General features: G+C 38.9%; 1 protein-coding gene and 1 long non-coding RNA gene across 3 annotated transcripts in view; one reads left to right on the top strand and one right to left on the bottom strand.

The window, feature by feature from the left end:
- Positions 1 to 10211, bottom strand: part of LOC116711791 (uncharacterized) — a 22181-nt gene extending 11970 nt beyond the window's left edge. Inside the window, exons 1-3 of the long non-coding RNA XR_004337331.1 lie at positions 10016 to 10211; positions 9491 to 9629; positions 3246 to 3408 (exon numbers count right to left, since the gene is read on the bottom strand). This is a non-coding gene — a long non-coding RNA (uncharacterized LOC116711791). The remainder of the gene's footprint in view (positions 1 to 3245; positions 3409 to 9490; positions 9630 to 10015) is intronic.
- slc35b3 (solute carrier family 35 member B3) lies at positions 9987 to 18941 on the top strand. Of its 2 annotated transcripts, none has more exons than XM_032551303.1 (10): positions 9987 to 10042; positions 11795 to 12031; positions 12173 to 12294; positions 13128 to 13282; positions 14336 to 14443; positions 15010 to 15107; positions 15861 to 15953; positions 16196 to 16307; positions 16764 to 16833; positions 17869 to 18941. In XM_032551303.1, the coding sequence occupies exons 1-10, from the start codon at positions 10025 to 10027 to the stop codon at positions 18017 to 18019; spliced, it is 1164 nt and encodes a 387-aa protein (XP_032407194.1). In that variant the 5' UTR covers positions 9987 to 10024; the 3' UTR covers positions 18020 to 18941. The 2 variants fall into 2 exon arrangements, with proteins under 2 accessions (XP_032407194.1, XP_032407195.1); XM_032551304.1 differs by lacking the exon at positions 9987 to 10042 and adding an exon at positions 10273 to 10475.

Raw genomic sequence — 18941 nt, 5'->3', positions numbered from 1 at the left:
AAATATTTGACCAAAATTCTTGCCATACTTTTATGGTATTTTCATACAATTTAACACTTTCAAAAGTTCCAAATAAATCCGCGGGTTTCACCTCAAGCCCTGCAGTTCCTCACCGAGTGTCAGAACCAATCAGAACTCCAGAACAAAGACACGAAACTGAAGCGAATGTGCAAGGTGTCCTTGGAGAAACCAAAACAGCTACAGCTCCAATTTCCTCCTTTGTCACTTTTGTATACCTTTACACTGAAGCGGTGGGTGAGCTGTGAGAGGAACGCGTTGTCGGCCTCACTGTACTCCTGGCACTTCTTATGCTGGTGTGCAAAGCTGACATCAAGTTTCCTGAGTGAAGTCATTTCCTGAGTAGACGTTTCGCACAAACACACGACTAATAACCAGTGGTTTGGTGGGTTCAGGGGATTCAGGGAAACAAAGCGGCTGACGGCAAACATTCACCTTTAAATTTAATTTCCTCCTCTTGTTGTCGAGCACAGATAAAAGATTCAGTAGCCACGGATAACTGGAAAAATATTATGATAAATGGGCTTTATTAGTATTTTCTCCCATTATTCATGACAATAACAATACAGTGTTCATGTGTGCATCTGGCTGACTTGGGGAAAAAAAAGCCTGCACAAAACAAGGCTACTTATTATGAAAACAGTGCAATGATGAATGTTTTAAAGCAACTCAAACTTAATCTGTCTGCATTACATGTTGTTTTGAATATACCTCCATGGTATGCCCATCTTTAATGTACTATCACGCGCAGGGAGCACAATTGCTTTAGTCTCCAAATTCAGCGAGGTGGGAGAGGAAGAGGGAGGGAGAGAGCGACTTTAAAACACTGTCTGTGAGAAATGCAAAATTTATGAATACCCCCCTCACATCTCAGCTTGATTTATGTGAAATAATAATACACTATTTAATGCTTAAACATAGCTAGGAGCGATCCCTGGCTATCAAGATGTACAATGGAGTAATGGGGCTGCAAGACAAATCACCTTGTGGACTTGTGATGCTTATTTAAAGGTGCTCAGGCAGATATATTAAACTATATGTAATTGTACACTAACTCTGTGCTGTAGGCAGAGGCGGCAAACACAGGAGGAGGCCAGTCATGATGCAGATGGAGTGGTGTAATCAATTTGACTCAAGCATCCACAGCGTAGAGGAGAGAGAAGGAGGAGAGCTGGGGAGACACTTCAGTCTGCACCGCTATCGTCTTATTTGAAATTTCAGATTTATTTATATTTCATTTATTGATCTGTTGCTGCTTTTTAAACTCTTGGAGGCAAACTTTGGGAGAAGTTTGAGAAAATATTTGGAGTTTTTTTTTTTTTTCTCTTACTGCAAATGTGTTTGATAAAGTGAAATAGATAGAATCAGATCTCGCAGTGTGATAACCTTGAGAAAAAATACCATGATTTGTTATTATTATCTCACAGTATTATGGCATAAATTCAAAAATGTAAAACAAGAAACAATTACCTAATTCCTTTAAATTACAACCTAACAGCCACAACTACTCCTACTACTTCTGGAACAATATCTTATTTACTTGTATTAATGTAATGTAGTTTTTTAATCAATACATACACTGAAAAACAAAGTTGGAAATTTTTTTATATCTTTACACTGGAAAAATATTCACTCACAGCAGGAACACATGCCTAAACCAAAACAGAGTTCAGCAGGTGAACTATAGCTAAGTGTCTTGCCAAAGGGCAAGTGAAGATGTGAGAGGAGAAGCTGAAATCGAAGCTACAACTTTGACTACGAGACAATTGCTCTTTGCTCTCACAGACAATAGGTGGCACTTCTTTAGTTTTCACATCCTCGTAGTTTGTGCTTTTCAGGACCAGAAATATGTTTAAGCAACCAGTGTTGTCTGTTTTGTAAATGAGAGGAGATTGTAGAACCTTCTTTCACACAGCTAATTTGCAACAAGTTAGGGAGGGGCAATATAATGCCCCTCGTACTCGATATACCAAGTGCTGGACAATAAATTATTAATATATGTCGCGATAGACACGTGATCAGTATCAATAGATAGTACGTCCAAAGCAATGTCCAATAATTTCACTGAACTCCGATCCAGAACTGTGTAGCATTCTGGGAGATGTAGGTACAGGAGAGGCTTAAGCTGTTCAACCTCTCATAGCCAGCTAAGAAAGTTTGTTGGCATCAACTCACTCACCTTTTGGTTACCTAGCAACAACCTGTTGAGTAACTTGTGCAGAAGCAGTTTCAGGTTTTGCCGTCAGGCCTCATAGCTCCTTAAAAATAAAAACAACGGTGTGGAGTGAAGGAAGCAAACAATTACAACAACTGAAGAGGAAATTGTGGACAAAACAGGAAAAGTTGCATCACCAGTTTGGCAGTATTTTAACTATTCAAAGCAATATATATATATATATATATATATACATTATTGATAAACTGATTTTAAATGCTTAAATCATGATACGTTTATCAGGCATATTGCCCAGTCGTCCATACACCCAAGGAAAACTACACTCACTAAAACTTTCTCAGCCATCTCATTAAATGGACTTAGACCATAGTATGTGTGGTGGAAGATTTTCCTTTTTGAAACCTTGGTATATGTTGTTACCAGGAACCAGCCAAAGCCTTAAGTGGGATTAGGACATAAGATTGTCCCTCAGGTTAAATCTGAGTGTCAACCTTAAGCTTCAGCACAAGCTGTGTCAGCTTTAAAGAAGACCAGGTTCAAACAGAGCCAGTGGTCACACCAACTGTGATTTATGATACACTGATTGCCTCATTTAATTAAAGTAAATGGCAAAGCCTAAGCCGAGCCAAATTGTCCTGATCTGATGGATTGGCCCCCGTTTTACCACCAAAAGCATGTAGGGTAAATAAACAGGGTAATTACAATGGTAAATGAAGCCTCTGTGAGCGAGCCGTGTGGGCTGCGGGTGGCTCACCCAGGATGTGCTGAAGAAGTGAACAACAGCCGTTCCCGTAACTTTCTTTTTATCACCCGACCTCTCCACAAAAATCCAGCCATTGCCAACAAAAACATACCTGCAGATCACACAAACGCACACACATTCCCAAACCGCAGTTCTCCTCCCACCTCCATCCCTGTGTGCGTTCACGTACAATTACAGCTACTGTGATCCACAGGTGTTGAATTCTTCTGGCAAGCCATAAAACATGATATGCATGATTTGTGCAGTCAGCCAGGTCTGTAATTTCATTCTCCTTTTCTTTCATTTTACCTTCCTGGGCCACACGATCCATTTTCCTGCTTTATGAGAGTGCAGACACCCAGAGAGACTTTCAGGATGATTACATGCCCCGTGCCATGGGGGGCTGGTGTGCAGGGGGGCTGGGGGTGGCGGTCTGAGGAGCCAGCGCGGCAGCATAAGAGCCGTGTCAAACCTGGGTGAAAACAGCAATTTGAATAAATCGGTGAATATTTAAAGTGCTCGGGGTGTGTTCCTAGACATTAACAAAAGTGAAACTATCGACTTTCAGAGTAGCTATATCAGGGTCTCCTAATAGATATATTTTTGATCTACTTAGGAATTCAAAATACATCCGTATTTTATGGGCATGCGGAGTGCTGTCACAGGAGCAGCTGTGATTTAGATCTGGACACATGCCCTCGCAGTCCGTGAGCGCCTGGCAAAATAAATCATGCCTTCCTTGCGAGGCTCGTGTATTTAAGGTGATATTCATGTACGCAGTCAGGACTGGAGTCACAGTCTGTCTGTTGGCAGGGGAACTGCAATGTCCTCCGGGGGGAACTAAACAAACTCTGCCTGCTACTTTCACACCGAAGCCAAAAAATGATGAGGCTGAGAGCTGAGTTCCTCTGCAGCTGACTTTATCCAAACACACACACACACACACACACACATATGCACAACATAAATTATATTTTTACATATGCACACCTACAGTATAAACAGCAAAAGAGGAAAACTATAAATTGAGTTTGTACATATTAAAACTGAGTCATTATTATAATCCAATCTGAGATTCACAAAGGCACACTTCTAATATTACTGTGAGATTTACCATGGCTTCCTGTTATAATATCTATGTAAATAATGGCCTCTCATGGAATTAGAATTAGGCTATATTAGTAAAAGGATGGATGGAGATTAAAGAACACAAAAATTCAACTAGGCCACCAAGTGGGTTTCTTTTTTTTTCCTCCCTTTTTTTTTTTTTTTTTTTGGCGTACCTGCAAACTGAATCATCCGGCATCATAAGTAAATAATATTGAGTCATAAACTGCAGCATTAATCCTGGTGTGTGATTGACATTTCATATCAGTGACAATACGCCAAATAATTAAAAACAGAAATCTTGAAAGGTAATAGCTTCTCAAATCCATTAAGTAGTTAAAGGTTATGAGGAAAAACAGGATTACTGCTCACAGCCAAACTCTTAATTAAATGACACTACGTAATTTGTTTCGAAATCCCTTTCTCTCCATAAGCACAGCACAGGTTAAATGAATGGGCAATGAAACATGTGTGTCATTTACCGTCATTCTGAGGAGACAAAAACAATCCCCCCCTTCTGCCCCCAGCACCACCAGCCACCCCACAGTTTTCTGTCTGGATGTATTGGAGCACGAGCGAGCATGGTAGATGGGATAAGCAGACGCACAATTCCTGAGAAATTGTTTGCTTAATTACTTTCCTTTTATTCGAAGTATACTTGCAAAGAGGGATGCTTCCCCCTCCTGGCTGCTCATAAGAAAGTCAAAGATTCCCTGGTCTCCAGTGTCTGCTTTCACTTCTTCTGACTTCTGTGAATAAGTCGCTGAATACTTAACCACAGTATTCAGCATGCCTGTCTTTTCAACTGAGGCATCATTTTACACCTGAATGGGTGAGCTTTCATCCACTGTGAGGTCTATGTTGGTTATGCTCATTTTATTATTATTTTTTTTGGTCAGGACTTGCCAATCAAACCATTTCAAAACTCTATAGCTTCCGGAGCCAAAAGGAGAAAACATTGTGGACTCGTGAATTAGCTTTCTATTACTTTCAGTGATTTTAAAATCCTCGTTCAGTCATTCGAAGAAGCTCTCAATGATCCGGTACCAAATTATGTCACAAATTACGTTTCTGATTATACCCCCTACGACACTATGGTTATCTACACCCAAACAGCTAAAAGTTCCCTATAACAGTTTTGGGAAGGTTTTGCAATATAATAGAACACACTACCCACTGATATTTGGGAAGCTAGCTCAGAAGTATCTTTAATGAGTCTTAAGATGCACTCTATTATCACAGATCTTTGATTGTACTTTTATTTTTATATTTACTTTAAATTACACCATGCTATTTGTGTTTTTGTGCTTTTTAACTCTTGTTTTGTGGTATATTTTGATTGTAGACTCGTAACGCATATTATTTTGTTTCGTTTTGGGGGCTTTCACAAAGTATTTTCCAACTCTAATTCTACAGTGAATCACTGAAGAGGAAGAAGAAAAAAAAGTCACTCTTTTCAGATTGGACTGCCCGTGTTTTTTAAATGTTCAATAATAAATTATAGCAGTATTAAAATAATGTAAACTAGCTATTTGTAGGATGTGACCTGTTAGTGCTAAATATAAAAATCCATGTAACCAGGATTGACAGAGAGTAATTTTAATTAAGAGTATCAACAGTACATATTTTAAGCAAGAAAATTAATTACTTTTAGAATGAATGTCACATAGGTTAACATGTGCCCAACCTAATTCTGATTAGGTTTAAAAATATTAAATGCAGAACAGTGCACAACAGAACCGATAGCCTGAATTTCAGACATCCACAGCTACCAGATACCACTGTGGCTCCTCTGTCTGCTCTCAGGAAAAGAAGATAGAGTATGGAAGCGAAAATGAAGAAGAGGAGAATGAAGAAGCGGGAGGGGGTTTGTGTGTCTGTGTGGGGGTCTGAGGGTGTGAGAGGAGGAGAGGGGAGGAAGAAAAATGTAAGGGCAGCAAGCCTAGCAGATCAAAGAAAATAACATGGGAGAGGATATGAGTGCTTTGAGAAGTAATATAGCCGAGATAGCATCTGTTTTCTGTAGCATGCAGGAGGCTTGAGACAAGACGGGAAAAAGACAACGGAGAGTGAGTGCACTTTAGCCGAGGATAAGACCAAACACAAATGGGTTATTAAGAAACCCTCAACGCAATATCTGGCTGACATTAAAGTGTCTCTTTTGAAATGATCCACGGCTGGAGCTTTCTACGATACAGACGGTGATTAACCACTATTAGGATGGATGAAGTTAAGGGCAGCATGATTACAGGAGCTGAAGTGTATTTTCTTGGAAAGGAGATTAAAGCAAGAATAAACAAATGTCATCACTGTTACCCTGCTGGAGAGCTCATAAAGCCCAGAGAAGAACTTTTTCAGCAACAAAAAGTTCAGAGGAAAACACTTCAGGAGTCGGTTTGTGAAGAAAATAAGTTCTTGTTTGTTTTCTGGATTTCTATGCAAATTTTTGTATTTAACATTTACCGTAATTTGTAAGAACGATAATCAAAAGCAATTTAAATATTTTTCTAGCCATCCTGCCTTGCAAAGTCTATTTTTATTATAGGAGAGGATGTGATGCCTCATTGTGTAGATTGGCCATCTGAAATATAAAGACAAACTTACAATTTGTGTTAGTGATTAGAACAGGAAGCTTGGTTGGAATTACTAACAATTCTCTGGTGATCCATCAGTTTTCATGACAGAGGTTGAAGGCTCAAAAGAATGCAACAGAGCAACTTTGCAGTAACATGTTCACCTTTCCTGTTACCTGCTGAAATTTGCTCCAGCTAAAATTTGCCCCTTGACTAGTTCGTTAAAATGACCTAAAGGAGGGTACTGACTGATACCCTAGGGCAGATGGATACTTTTCATTCCTAATGTTTTTTTCCCCTGAAACAACAAGAACCACAACTGTAAAAGGACAAAAAAGTTGAGAAGCTACAAGACCCCCTTGTCAAAGTCTTGTTAAAAAATGGCTTCTTATAAAACAGATACACCTTTTCTACTTCCACTGACATGATTTTGGGGGGGTCATTTGATGACAAGTGCCAATTAATCTTTTTTTTTTTTTTTTTCAAAAGAAAAAGTTAGAATTTAAATCTTGATTTTGTTCAGGCCTCTAACCTAGTTGTCTTCTTACTGTGTAAAAACACGTTATAAGTTGCATTCTTATACAAGACTGTTGAAAATCCAATAACGTCTTTCCTGATCTGTTTTCCAAGAGTCCAGAATTGGATCCAGATTTTACTGGTTCAAAAGTCATTTCCCTTCATCTCTTATTTCCTCTATCCCTCTTTTTTGACTTTATTTCTCCTTCCCCTCAACGCCCCCCCTCCACACACACACACCCGTCTGCTTTATTTATTGAAAGTTCGATAGCATGCTCAAAAGTCATTACCCACACATATGTACCTTTTTGAATAATCAATAAATAATTATTTTATTATTTAATAGGGTGGTATGGAAAAGGAAAATGGGTTTTATTACATAAATCCATCATGCATGATGAATGGCTGCACTTGTAAAGTTGGACAAGGCGGAAGGAAAAGTGGTCCGACCAGCTCCAGCCGCCACTATGCACTTTCTCCATGAAAGGTTGTAAATATGAAAATGTTGTCTCTTTGGGACTGTCAGTTGGAGTGCACAGGGCATTTGGGGAAAAGAGGGCTGTAAATTCGAAGAGATTAATTAACCAATGCATTTTCCATTCAGCCCTGCATCCTTTTTTGTATATTGCGGCCCCTGTGAGCTGAGAGGTGAGAGCCCTGGCTGCAGTCGGTCCGCTGAGTCTGGACGGCTCATTCCAAATGAGTTATTAACAGAATTTTTTGAATAGATGGAAAAATTGTAGCCGGGCCATTTAGTGTCATAAAGGCTGGGTTGGCGAGGCAGCAGGGGCCTCCCAGGGACAAGAGGCAATACCATTACAATCAAATCTGAGATGGAAGAGGGATTGAGCTGTCCATTCTGAATTTTTATATTGTCGGAGGGCCGGGGAGGAAATAATGCCATCCTGGAGTGTATTAACCTCTGGCTGGGGAGAGAGGACAGGGGGAGCGTGAGAGTGAGCGAAAAACCAAGGCAGGCAGAGTGAGCGATTTGAGACTGGACGCCGTGGAGAGGGGGGGACTAGCGGAGGGAGGAGGGCAACGAATGGGCCAGACAGAGTTTCATGCCTTATAGTGGGGAAGCCAAAGAGGGAGCGGTGGGGATATGAGATGGCCAAGAGACAGGGGTAGCAATGGAGAACGCTGAGAAAGAATTAATGTAATAAGGGGAGGGGAGAGTAAAAGTACAATGGGAAGGAAAGCTCACGAGCATGAGGAAGCCGGGCGAAGACAGAGGAGAGCTGGCAAGAAACAAAATGACGACTTCAGGTGAAACAAGAAAGAAACCTCGAAAGATTGTGGGAACGGAAGGAAAACAGCAGCCAGGACTACAGCAAAACAGAAACAATACAAAGGCATCACATAAGTTGTGGGTGTGAAACACAACTCACAAACACATTTTGTTTCAAATGATTTCAGTGGCTTGAAAGCATTTCAATACAGAAATGTACAAATGTGCAGTCAAAAAAGTGATAACTTGCTACTTAGGCTATTTGACCTAATTTCTCTTTGTCCATTTGATAAAGACTATTAAAAATCATGTTTATTTCAAAATATGATTGAAATGGAGCATACTGTTAAACATTACAGCTGAACTATCTAATGCAATTGGTCATCTAAAAGACACCTACTTGAAAGGATGTGTTATTGAGGGTTAATATCACATAAAATATATTTTTCTTTGCGAGATGTATGTATTGTATTTTTTAAGACTTTTGCTATCACTTAAATACAACAAATACTACAAAATATTCAAATACATTTTTAAGTCTCCCCCCTGACAGATCAACATATAACAAGAATATGATAATGGGTTGTGTTCTGTCAGAGGCTTCTCCTAATCTGCTGCAGCACAGGCTGCTATTGGAGCCACAGCCATCTATAATGACTGCTTGGAAAGACTTAAATTGTGACAACTCGTGCAACATCTAATTTTCTTTTTAATTTGAAACCTGACAAAAATGTACAATAATCATCAGAAAGGTATAATCCTAAAGATTAAACGTTCAAACTCCTTGAACACAACCTCTGTGCACTTAAGAAAGCTGTCATCACGTACATAGAAAGTAAACTTTAAACGAAGTCAGCCAATCAACTCAAGAATGGCCTCCAAACATTAAGCAAGCTCACAAGAATACGCAAAGAAGGAAACACAGCAGTTATGACTACTGCTGTAGTAGTTATCCTGCCTCCTACTAATAATTTTTTTTAGACTCGGTAGTGTGTACTCATTTAGATTAAGTTAGGTTCAGCTAAGAAAAAATAAAACATAAATCAAAAAAGGAAGCACTGATTACATATAGTTTCTCTCCCACTATTCTTTATGTTAAGAGTTCGTTATGTGAACTTGAGACTTACCCTCCATGTGGAGATGTTTCTGCTGTAACATTTTCAAGTCAGTTGTCCTCTGCACAATTGTAAAAGCCATGGATGTCCAGCTCCTGTCCTGCCGTTTTAGGTGTCTCTGCTCCAACAGTCTCAGTTCTCCAGAGGCCTCCTAATTAACCATTATTTGATTCAGGTGTGTTGAACCAGAGAAAGAACAAAAACATGCACATTTTCTTAGTTTCCAATTGCAGTAAGCCATAGTGATGCAAATAAACACTCGAAATATATCACTCGACCAGTAATGAATCAATAATACATGAGTTTAACTTCTTCAACTGAATTTCTGAAATATATACAGTATATACCGGTATGTTTCAGATTAATTGAGTTGAATTCTTATAATAAAATCCTATATCTTCGTATATCTACGTAGCATATTATGGCTGCAGAAAATTGTCATGTAACCGGATTTACCGGATAACCTGGTATTTGTTTTCTTTTTCCACACATAGTACAACGTTCGTGGTGAAACAGGAAACGGCAACATACACTCACCAAGTTCACATGGATTCTTCCAAACAGGTGAGTCCACGCTATGCAGCCTGACTGTTTCCGCTGCTTCTAAAATACATTTATTAAACAACGTCTTGCTGAATTCCTCTCAAAACACTATCTTCTTTTTCATTTTCTGACTAAAACGGATTAATGGGTCGCGTAGTTTAATTTTTATGCACCTGCATCAGCGCGTCTCTGTTGACCAATAGCGTTCGAGTTCAGAGTTCGGCGGAAGTTGTTGGCTGCTCCTGCCACTGCAGCCAGTGCAGGCTAGCAGGTTTTAGCAGGCTAGCAGGTTTACCTTCGCATTTGAACTGTTTGTCACTTGAAATCGGAGTCATGACACGCTCTAGACTAAATAAAAGATGAAGATTGTACGGACAGGGCAATGATTTCCATAAACATTGCCTCTGAAAAGGAGGAAATACACACTTAAAGACTCCCGGAAGTGTTACTGAAGGTAAGCAGTTCGCTTTTAAAGCTAACTTAGCCGGCAACGAAGAGCCATTATTGAAGTAATTCTTGTCTGTAATAACTTTGATAGGATAACACAGAAAGCTGCAGCTATTGTTGGTTATTTAATTCCTAGTTTATTGAACGCAGACAGTTGACATCCTTTATTATGGTCTGTCTGGGATGCTGTAGTGTAGCCCATCCAATATGCCTTATTCAGAACACGTAGCTACTTTATGCGTCAGGCAAGTTAAATATTCATACAACTTGGCCAGTTTTAAATGGTAGTGCAGATCGGGGACTGTTGTGGTTTCAGATCAGCAATTTCGATGAAGGATTTGCGACCAGAACTAGGTACATTTTCTGCTCTGTCTTAAAAACAATGCATTTGAAATTTATCTAGATAATGAAATGACATCGTTATCAGAAAGAATCTACAATTTGTGTGTGATCTATTAAAATTTTGCAGTAGAGCTGCAGCTGTAGTTGAATTTACTTGCTTTTACTTGCGGAATTGTGGCTGAAACTAAACATTTACTGCACCAGGCACTGGGAGAGTAGTAGAGCATTTGAAACAGTATATTTCAGAAGAAAGCGATAAGGATATCCAGTAAGGAAGTAATGTTTTTTGAAAGTTTTAATCAATCAATCAAATTTTATTTGTATAGCACATTTCAGCAGCAAGGCATTTCAAAGTGCTTTACATCATATCAAACACAGAAACACAATGCAACATAGAATCAACAATCAAAACAGTTCCAAATTTGTGGAATTGCTTAAGTAGGATAACACTGAAATATGAGTCAAATTATCAATAGCTGATATCAACATGCTACCTTTTTCCTAGCACATGAGTGTGTTATTAAAGAATGTAGCTTTATATGTTGTTTCGAACCATCTGGTTAACCCTTGCATATGTGACTGACCTGCAAAAACTGGTGTGACAAGGAAAACAAATGTCTGTCACTGGCAAGAAAAACACATTCTACATCCTTTGTCAAAAGCTACAGAATCATAATAATTAAGTAAACCACTTTGGATGGGTTGCAGTGTGTTATTCTACTGCATATGCGTGACATTGATCAAGTTGCCTCTTAGTTTAATTAAATATCTATTCTTAAATGATTCAGATCAATATCAGCAACAAGAATCCTGATTGTGACACCCCTGTACGAGAATATGATATATTTTTCACAGAGAGGATTGACAAGGTGAAGATGTACCTCTCCAACATCTACCTGTTGCTGTTCAAACATTTATTTTGTGGCTGACTGTTCACACCCTTCCTGTATGTTTTTTTTTGTTTTGTTTTTTTTTTGTCCTCAGATTCCAGTTACCACGGACACAATGAGCACCAAATATGGCCTGGTGGGTTACAACAGTTCGCGGAAGCACATCTCCATCTCCATTCCATCGTCCACAGAGGTGATGTCGCCTCACATCAAGTCTGTGGAGGAGCTGAGGGTTCTGGGAATCAACCTCAGCAGCTTAAGTGCCCCAACACAGTTCTTTATCTGTGTGGCTGGAGTCTTCCTCTTTTACCTTATCTATGGATATTTGCAGGTAATACAAGTGGAAAAGAAAGAAACGTTCGATGAAATCTATCCATGCTGTCGTTTACTCTTAGGTTTTTGTGTTTAAGTGTGTTCTGATTTATTCTGGTAGTACTCTGCATTCATTTCTGTATTTGTCCTTACCCCATAGGAATTAATATTTTCTGTGGAAGGATTCAAACCTTTTGGTTGGTACCTCACTTTGGTACAGTTTGGCTTTTATTCCATGTTTGGACTCGTTGAGCTTCAGTTCACGCAAGACAAACGCAGAAGGTACCTATAGATTTGGTCATTTAATTTAAGAATTTTCCATGAAATAACATGTTGACAGAGTGAGAAACGAAATATGAATGAGTTGTAAGTCTTGCAACCAAGGCTGTAACGTCAGTGGCTGAGATTGACCTCCGCAGCTTCCTACTGGCACTAAATTATACGGCTGTTTTACTGTTTTTTGTTTTTTTATGGATTCAGAATCTAATTTGACGATCTCAAATTAAAAATCTAATATATCTGATTGCATGATCAGTGTAGAACTGGTTAGCAGATATTTGTGAATTATTTATTCCATTATCAATGTCTGAAAAATTACAAATTTTTGTTTGTCATTAAAGCTGTCTTTTAAGCTGTTGTCTATATAAAATGGATTGTCTTTAAAGCGATTACAGACTTTAAAGCACAAATTTGAATTCATTTGCAAAAGCATAAAGGAGGATTCTTTTTATTCCAAAAATATATATAGATCAAATCTAGTATTGTTTTGTTCTTATGAACTTGATATCTTGTGCATTCTAATCTTGACTGCATGTGGCCACTTACTGTTTGTCCTCCATTACTTTTTGTGCTAGAAACAATAGCAACTGTTTAGCTATTTTTACAGAATATTACACAGATGTCTTACGTTGCCCTGAATATGTCATTTAACTTCAAATGTAAACTGCAAAACTTACCACCCGATGAGCTAAACAGGGTCGAAGAAAACACAACGTACAATTGTTTGAGGAGTTTCTGTATCTTATCAAAACATTTACTAATTCGCTGAATATTATTCTTTTGAATTTTGTGTTGCTGTTACCGTTTTCACTGTCTTTCTCATTCGTTCTGTCTAGGATACCAGGGAAGACCTACATGATGATTGCATTTCTAACAGTAGGAACTATGGGACTATCCAATACCTCTTTAGGCTACTTGAACTACCCAACCCAGGTCATCTTCAAGTGCTGCAAACTCATCCCAGTCATGATCGGAGGAGTTTTTATCCAAGGTTAGCTAATCTTAGAAATGGTTTTCATCATTTACATATGCTTTGAAGTTTTGCCAGTGTCATTGAAGTAAAGTAAATCAGTTTGTGTTTATAAAGTTATTTTTTTGTGCCATGGAATTTTAGCAGTATTTAAATATGTGGAAAATATGAATAGGCAATAGTTCAATAATTGCATTTTTTTTGGTTTGTTTGATTTTTTTTTTTTTTTTTTTAAATCTGTTCCAATTTCATAAAAACATAAAAAAACTGTTTTAAATCCTAAGAATCAGAACATAAGTGGGCATAATTGTAAATAGCCATATTTCCCAAGTCTTTATTTGACATAAAACAGTTTAAATGTAATCGGCTAAGACAGGTGGATTTTCTATGAGGGACACTTTCCACCTCATTCCTGTGATTGCTGGTATCTTTTGAAGCAGCTATCACCTTTCAACTTTCACTCCCTCCTTTTCATCCACCTTTTGTTGTTTTCAGTCGTCAGAGCTCAGTCAGCAGCAGCAGCAGCAGTACTGGCCTTTCTCAAGGTTCCATGTCCTAAACATCAGATGAGTTTAGTGCTCCTCTTTTTGCCCCCACTCCGTTTCCTTCATCTTTCGACGAGCAGATGTGAGGACCAGGGTCCCTCAAGGGGTAGAGCGAAAAAAAAAACATTTGTTCCCTTGGAATGCAAGGAGAAGAGAAAGTGGAAGAGAAGGATGTGGGAGGGGCTCTCGGGGTTGCATCTGATGTGAGGCCCTTCAAAGGCAAGTGGGGGGAATCAAAGTCGACCACAGCTAACCTGATGCTGCGTCCTCTTGTCAACCTTAAGGCACCCGTCCATCAGTCTGTTTTCATCTTGTTGTTTTTCTCCTGTTCTTTCCCGTTTTTTTCATTGTTTTTTGCATATCCTCTGAAACTTGGAATTGTGTGAAATACTAAAAGAAAAACTTTTACGAGTTCTGTTTTAACCTGGCTACTCAAACTATAAATATTTGAAAAGTGTCTTATTAGACTTTTACAACAGATTCGTGCATGATGCCAATGAGAATTTATTTATTTTTATGTGTGTTCAAGGGAAACGGTATAACTTGACTGATGTGTCTGCTGCTCTCTGCATGAGTCTGGGACTCATCTGGTTTACCCTCGCTGACAGCAAAGTAGCTCCGAACTTCAATGTGACAGGTAATTCCTTCACGATCCACAAACCTGGGCAGTTCTCAGAGACAACCTCAAATGAGGTCACTTTAGCCCATGTAGAGTTGTGCTGTGCTGCCTCAACACTGTGTTTTAGTTAGGGTATTAATAATTTAAGGACAACACTCTCCCTCAAATAAACTGGTTTCAAGCATATCTCTTACTCTGACTTGTTTGTATAACTACCGCCAGAGAGAAAAAAAATGCTATTTAAGCATTGCTTTATGTTCTTGTCTTTATTTCTGAGACCTGCATGACTTGCTACAGTGCCAGCACTAGCATTTAGTACTAATCAGTGCCTCACAGAATATGAATATCACATTTAAATCCAATATGGTGTTTCTCTTGAGAAATTTTAAATTATTTTGTGCCTGGAAATTTAACTCTTTCTGGTCCTCCTCTTTATAGATCTGTTTTTTTCTTCTCCTTTTTGTCTATGTTGTATAAAACATGAATTGAACCCTTGTGTTTTTTGGTTGTTTTTTTTGGGGGGGGGGGGTTAAAAGCACCTAGATGTAACACATCTGTAGTAAATATGTGTTTTTGTTTTGCAGGTGTTATGCTCATCTCCCTGGCTCTGTGTGCTGATGCCGTGATTGGAAATGTGCAGGAAAAGGCCATGAAGCTCCACAACGGCTCCAACTCTGAAATGGTAAATGGTTTTTTTCCACATATATTCACATATGTATTTCTAGAAAAGAACATATGCAGATGTGACAAATTTGTCGGCGCACAGGACAGATGAGCAAAAAGCCTTAGCATAATCGTGTTAATTACCGCAGCACAATGTCATACTGAACATTTTATTGGTCTGGTGGGGAAGCTTAACAAACTTATTTGTTATGCTCTCTTTAAAATAAATGTAACAGGTGGGGTTTTTTTTTTGTTTTTAAATACATCCTTCACCGTTTGATGTTCATCATAGTTTTGAGGCACTTTTAATCAGTAATTCAGGACTTTCTGTGTCTGTGGGGTGTAAATATGACATGACAGAGGCCCATTCTGTCAAGAATAGTCAAAGAGCCGTCTCTTTATTATTCTCCAACCTTGTGAAATGCTGTGATTGTACGTAGGTTTTTACAATGTCTTGAATACAGTGGTACCAACAATTGTGCTATTTGTTATTTCATAAAGTGTTTTATTTTCATTTCAAAAGAAATGTTTTAATCCAAAGACTCTTTTACTTAAAAGTTTACTTTTTGCCAGGCTTTTCACCAGACGAGTGTCTCTATGACTCAATGAAATCAAAACGAAAACATATTGACCTGCAGATCTGTTGACATGTTGGAGATAAACACAGGAAGTGTATCCCTGCTGATATTTGTGCTTAGTGTTTCAACTAAAGGATGAAACTTACCCCCGAAGTGTGACATCACTGATTCATCGTTTAGTCGTGTGTTCACAGGTGCTGTACTCGTACTCTATCGGTTTCATCTACATACTGGGAGGCTTGCTCTGTGTGGGTGGGCTGGGACCAGCTGTGGCTTTCTGCTCAGAGGTAAATATGCTGTAAGACTATACATATCCCTGACTGTTAATGGGGTTGACTGTGTTTACTGTGTGTGTGTGTGTGTGTGTTTTTAATCGAATAAAATCACGTTTTCGTGCATTCTGATTCTAAGTTTGTGTCTCTGTGCTCTTTGATTTGTCCTTTTTGGAAATGGAAAAAAGCTTCTGATTTTAATAGACCAACAAGTCTGCCCGAAGGCTCAGAAAAGACTCTTATGTTCTCTCTTGCAGCATCCTGTTAAGACGTACGGTTATGCCTTCTTCTTCTCTCTTACGGGTTATTTCGGGATCTCCTTTGTGCTAGCCTTAATCAAGCTGTTTGGCGCCCTGGTTGCAGTAACAGGTCAGAGACACAGGAAAATATTTTCTGTCTTATGAGATTTTTTTGATTTTTTGTCTGTATTTGCATACCTAACAACACAAAATATTGACATTTATTACTACATGATAAAACACGACAGCAACTGTCGTCAGTTATTGTGAATCTGGTGAACATGAAACAAAATTGCTATTGTAGATTTTAATTTTTTTTTTTTTTCAGACATTTGCTTATTGCAACCTGTAGCAAAAGGTTAACAGTGTTTTCATACGGTATTGTTACTTTTCATTGGAATTGTACAAGAAATGTCACACAGGAAAAAGATGAAAAAAGTTTGTAAATAATTGATTGTACTCTGTGTATAAAACAAAAGCTTATATCAGCAGTTGAAAGTAACTTGTGTTGAACTTTTTTCATCTTTTTGTGATTTTTAATATGGAAATGTAAATGCTGCCTTGCTTTTGGTTGGTTATTTTACAGTGACCACTGGAAGAAAGGCCATGACCATCATACTTTCCTTCATGTTCTTCACCAAACCATTCACTTTTCAGTAAGTACCATCACCTTTTTCACTTTTGGCACTTCAATCTTTGCTTAAGCTCCAGAGTGTGGTGGTGCCACGGATCTCTTCTTTGTTGGAGAAAACTCAATTTGGCCTTCTTGACTTTTATCCCCTACTGTTCCTCAGCTCCTTATCTTTGTCCTTCACCCTTTACTCTCTGACTTATCATCTTAACTCTGCGGTTGTGTCAGGGGGGACTGATTTTCTTCCTACTTCTGGCGCTGCTTCTTTGTTGTGAATTTTGACATGCATGTCGAGATATCTCAATAAAAAACACTTTTGTGCAACCTGGCCAGTTTCATTCTTCCAGTTCTTTTCTTATAACCTTTTATATTTTTGCCATTTTTATTTGCGGTTTTCTGCTTCCCCCACTTGAAAAGTGTTGCATTTAGTTCTGTTTTACCCTTGCTTGCAGAACAACGGACACAGTGCCAGTCAGAAGTTTGCATACACCCATTATTGATCGGTTTTGGAATCAGACTGCTTTTAACATTGCCTGTTCAGGTCAAAAAAAATGACCTGTTATTATAACCCTGTATGAATTAAAGAAAATCAGTTGTAAATCCAAACTAACCTGATCCTTATTTTTTTATATGACTTGAAGGTATTTGTTGCATCTTCATTCTACCATGTAAAACAACCAAAATTAAGGACAAGTTGGGGTCCATGGTTGACTGCAAATGACTCCAATACTTGTGGCTTCGCCTTCTAATAATGCAAACATCATCCAACAACCTGTCAAATAGAATTTTGTTTCAAATAGTTTACATATGCGCTGTATATAAAATCTGAAAATGGACACATTTTCTGCATGTAATTTGGAGAAACTGGGGGACGAAACCATGAATAGGCTGGGGTCTACTGCATGTGAACTTCTGATCAGCACTTCTTGTGATTCTGCATGGGAAGAAGAAAAAAAAAATAGTATTTTTAAGAAGGCTTTCGAATAACAATTCATCAGCATCCTGTAAGCGTTCTCTCCGTGCCGTCTTTACAATTTCAACTTGTCTTGCCTTTTAACAGGTACATCTGGGGCGGCCTTCTGGTGGTCTTCGGCATCTTCTTGAATGTTTACAGTAAAAACAAAGAGAAAATGAAACTCCCTACGTTAAAGGACGTCAGGAGCTGGCTGCTGACGAAAAAGAAAGTCCGATTTCTGTCGCAAAACGTGTAGGTGCCCCCCCCACCCCACATCTTCCCCCGCCGCCACCAGTTCGGCGGAACCCCACAGACGAGACTGCTTCCGACCTCTCCACGCCTCGGTCCACGATTTCCAGGGGATGAGCCGAAGCATGTGCCTGAGCAGCGGCGCTACATCACCATCAATACCGAAGCCACGGATGGGTATACAGGGTTTGACCTCCAATCAGCCTTACAAGCAGCGGACATGATTAAACTGTGGTTCAGGGAGTTGCTGGATGATGTTCATATCTAATACCAGAACTCTGCCGGTTAGCTGGAAGCACTGTAAGAAGAAGTGTAAAAACGAAAAACAGGGAGAAGTGTTTATAAAAGGGGTTCAGTGCCTGGTGGGGTCTTGCAAAGCGAGCTTTAGAGCCCCATAGAAACATTCCCTGCGTCTGTTTGAAGCCGTGAGGACTTGCGAGACTCTCTAAAGGGAAGCCAGCTCCGTAGCTAACCAAATTGCACAGTTTTGCACTGGAATCAACTCAAACCCTTGAGTGGTTGGAAGAGAAACTGAACTGTTGGAAGGGAAAAAAAATAAAGAAATCCAGAGACGTGTTGATGTGCGTCATGTCTAAAATGATTGTCGCCCACCCTGTATGACGAACAAATCGAAACATTTTGATAAGAATCCTATTTGCCCCCTCTCCCCATACGCCTCTCGCATGTGCCAGAAAAACGGACAAAAATTGTGTTTTTGCATAACAAACGTCTTTCTAAAAGTGGTTTTTCATACTTTATGGGTAATTTTAAAAAAGTGGTACGTCTGGACACGTGATGAGCATTTTAAGTTCTACATGGTTATTTGTATCGCCGTATAGCGACACTTGTCAACTGCCATAATTCGTTAATCATTTCTGGATGAAAGGGTACATCTCTTTTTACAATAAACTATGTATTTAGTAATTACA

This window comes from Xiphophorus hellerii, chromosome 21, assembly GCF_003331165.1.
Source record: "Xiphophorus hellerii strain 12219 chromosome 21, Xiphophorus_hellerii-4.1, whole genome shotgun sequence".
NCBI lineage: Eukaryota > Metazoa > Chordata > Actinopteri > Cyprinodontiformes > Poeciliidae > Xiphophorus > Xiphophorus hellerii.
Note: the sequence above shows the minus strand (reverse complement) of the source record. Positions and strands in the feature narration are given on the sequence as shown.

What these genes read in the sequence shown, in the direction of transcription:
- slc35b3 (XM_032551303.1), top strand. An exon ending in ACGGCTCCAACTCTGAAATG is followed by an intron (nt 15,108 to 15,860) that starts GTAAATGGTTTT and finishes GTGTGTTCACAG; the next exon opens with GTGCTGTACTCGTACTCTAT. An exon ending in ACCAAACCATTCACTTTTCA is followed by an intron (nt 16,834 to 17,868) that starts GTAAGTACCATC and finishes GCCTTTTAACAG; the next exon opens with GTACATCTGGGGCGGCCTTC.